At 57.2% G+C, this 2,935-nt stretch overlaps 1 protein-coding gene across 1 annotated transcript in view; it reads left to right on the top strand.

Annotated features, from left to right (window-relative positions):
* Nucleotides 1-2,933, top strand: part of AARS1 (alanyl-tRNA synthetase 1) — a gene marked incomplete at its 3' end in the record, with an annotated part of 18,170 nt that extends 15,237 nt beyond the window's left edge. Inside the window, exons 18-20 of the mRNA XM_009643340.2 lie at nucleotides 771-857; nucleotides 2,279-2,392; nucleotides 2,757-2,933. Of these exons, the coding sequence (XP_009641635.1) occupies nucleotides 771-857; nucleotides 2,279-2,392; nucleotides 2,757-2,933 (378 nt within the window). The remainder of the gene's footprint in view (nucleotides 1-770; nucleotides 858-2,278; nucleotides 2,393-2,756) is intronic.
* Nucleotides 2,934-2,935: the final 2 nt, after the last annotated feature.

Here is a 2,935-nt window from a genome sequence, read left to right as displayed (position 1 = left end):
GGCCTTTCAATACCTAAAGGGGGCCTATAGGAAAGATGGGGAAAATCTTTTTAGTAGGGCCAGCTGTGACAGGACAAGGGGTAATGGTTTTAAACTAAACCAGGGTAGGTTTAGACTGAATAGAAGGAAGAAATTCTTTACAATGAGGGTGGTGAAACACTGGAACAGGTTGCCCAGAGAGGTAGTGGAGGCCCCATCCCTGGAAGCATCCAGGTTGGATGGGGCTCTGAGCAACCTGATCTAGTTAGCGGTGTCCCTGTTCACTGCAGGGGGGTTGGACTAGATGACCTCTAGGGGTCCCTTCCAACCCAAAACATTCTATGATTCTATGTCCTGTGTGGAAGGGAGCTGCGCTGTGAGGATGCTCCTCGCTCTGTTCAGCCTTCCAGCCTCTCCTCCTCCCTCCCAGGGCATGGCTTCCCCTATGCCTGTACTCTGGGGTGAAGTGCTGGCAGCACTTCTTGGAAGCTGGGGTGCTCCTGCCCTAATGGTGCCCCTGGGTGCACGCTATGGCTGGTGTGTGGTTCTTCCTCCTGGATCCCATTGGATTTTCCTGGAGGAGGAATCACACGCAGCACTGCTGCTGCCTTGCAGGCCACGCACCCACCTGATGACATTTTTCATTCCTGGCTGAGGAGTTTGGGGCTGCTCTGGGCTGGGCGTGGGTGTGTTGGGGCACCCTGGGGGCCTCTGTACCTGCAGGGGAGCTCTCCCCAGGCAGTTCCCATGTCCGTACGCGTGCTCTAGCAGCTGACCACTATCGTCCTCAGGTGCTGGAGAAGACCAAGCAGGTCATTGAGAGTCACCCTAACCAGCCGTTGGTCATCATGGAAATGGAAAATGGAGCCTCAGCAAAGGTACAGGGGAAAGCCTGGTCTCCTCCACAGCCTTCCCAGTGCCTGAGGAGCAGTCGGGTGGTCTCCGCTCACTTGGCGAGGCGGTGCTGTGTCAGAGCAGCAGCTAGTGAGGAGGGGGAGGACCACTGGGCTACTCTCTGCATCCCACCTCCTGGACTAACACACGGGTCTGCAGGGGTGAGGAGCGGGTCTTGACCATTTGCTGAGTGTCCAGAGCTGGTGGTGGATAGGGACGCCAATAGAAATCCCATTGTGTCCCAGGTAAGACTCATCCAGGAGCAGTCACAGCACTCAAATACAGGCTTAAGGAGCTCTGCCAAGCCACCAAAGTCATGATGCTTGTGGCTGTTGCAGATCAGCGCTGGGAACGGTGTCTGGGGCTGCATGTGTGGACAGGGCTGGGCCAGAGAGCTGCGCCTCAGCTCCTGGGTGCTGTCTGCTGCAGCGAGGTTCAAATTCTTCTCCGGTCAGGGCTAAAACTGCTCCTTCCCTCCACTCACAACTTAAATTTCTTTCTGAGTTATTTCTGTTGTGAATAAAAGCTCCCTTGTGTGCGCTGCGCCGTGGTGCTGAGCCCAGTGAGTGCCAGGCAGCGGGGCCTGATCATGTCCTGAAGTTGGACCGCTCAAATTTTAACTCCCTATTTAAATTTCCGCTCTGGGAGTTGCGGAGCTGATCCCGCTTACTGCTCACTCTCTGTGGCTGTCCCCATCTCCACGATGCCAGCGCTCCTGCTCGCAGTGGGTGCCAACGCAGCGTTCTCCGTGGCAGAAGGGTGCATCCCAGGGGATGGTGGTGCCAGCAGCCTGGGGAGCTGCATATTCCCTGTCCAGCTGGAGCATCAGCACTTCCCTTGCTGGAGGGCCTGCTCCCACAGCTCTGTCACATCGTACCGTCTACACGAGCAAAGGATGACGGTCTCCTTGGGAATAGGGGATGCATGGTTGTCTCCCCGGTTTCTCCGGCCTTCCTGCTGTGTCCAATAACCCTCGCAGCTTCTTCACGCTGCAGCTGAGCCCTCAACTTGCTGCGGAACAGCCGCTCCTTCCCGCTGGGAGCTCAGGTTGCAGGGCAGAGCATTTTCCCCTCCAGCCAGGACCCTCGGGCAAAGGTTCACTTGCTTTGGGGCCACGCGGATGCCAATTTTGCCAGTTCCTGGATAACTGAAAGTGGGGAAGTAAAAGCAGCTCCTTGCTCCTGCCTCCTTGCAGCTGTGAGGGGACACAGCCAGGGCTTGCATCCCCTGCAAGGCTTTAGCGCAGCCCGGGCTGTGACAATAGCTCGTCTTCAGGAGGAGGAGCACCACAGGGTGCTGCTGGCTGCTTCAGCACAAGTCCAGGTCCTCGAGGTCTCCATGGGTGCCGCAGGGGCTGGTTGGGAGCAAGGGGAAGGTGTGCTGCAGTGACTTTCTCCTCCTACAGGCATTGAACGAATCTCTGAAGCTCTTCAAGACTCACTCCCCCCAGACTGCCACCATGCTCTTTGCTGTGGATAACGAAGCTGGCAGAATCACCTGCCTGTGTCAGGTACCCCAGGTAAGGCTAAGGCCCTGCCCTGAGCCTCAGCGGAGGATCCGCAGCCTCCAGTTCAGTAACTGCCGAATGCTACCTGGCCCAAACCCCTTTTTGGGGGCAAGAGCTGTGCCTGTCATGCTTTGGGATTAGCATCAGGCTGCATGGGGAGGGAGGGGGGGAAGAAGTGTTGTGCTCTGCAAACAGGGAAGTGCCAGGACTTTGTGTGGTTGTAGGTGTGGGCTGCTGGCCTCGTTCTTCTCTAGGAGACGCACCTGGAAGAGCTTTGTCCTGTTGTACCATGCTCGGGGACCCTCTTCACACGCTGTTGGCTGGGTTGAGATCAAGCTAATTTTTTTGTTTGTTTTTTGTTTCTTTTCGTCCCCAGGAGACTGCAAATAAGGGTCTGAAGGCCAGCCAGTGGGTGCAGGAGGTGTCGGGCTTGATGGACGGCAAAGGCGGCGGGAAGGACATCTCGGCGCAGGCGACGGGCAAGAACGTGGGCTGCCTGCGGGAGGCCCTGAAGCTGGCCACGGACTTTGCCAGGCTGCGGCTGGGCGAACTGAA

This window comes from Egretta garzetta, unplaced genomic scaffold (assembly GCF_000687185.1).
Source record: "Egretta garzetta isolate BGI_Z169 unplaced genomic scaffold, ASM68718v1 scaffold27, whole genome shotgun sequence".
Lineage (NCBI taxonomy): Eukaryota > Metazoa > Chordata > Aves > Pelecaniformes > Ardeidae > Egretta > Egretta garzetta.
This window is presented reverse-complemented; position numbering and strand designations above follow the sequence as displayed.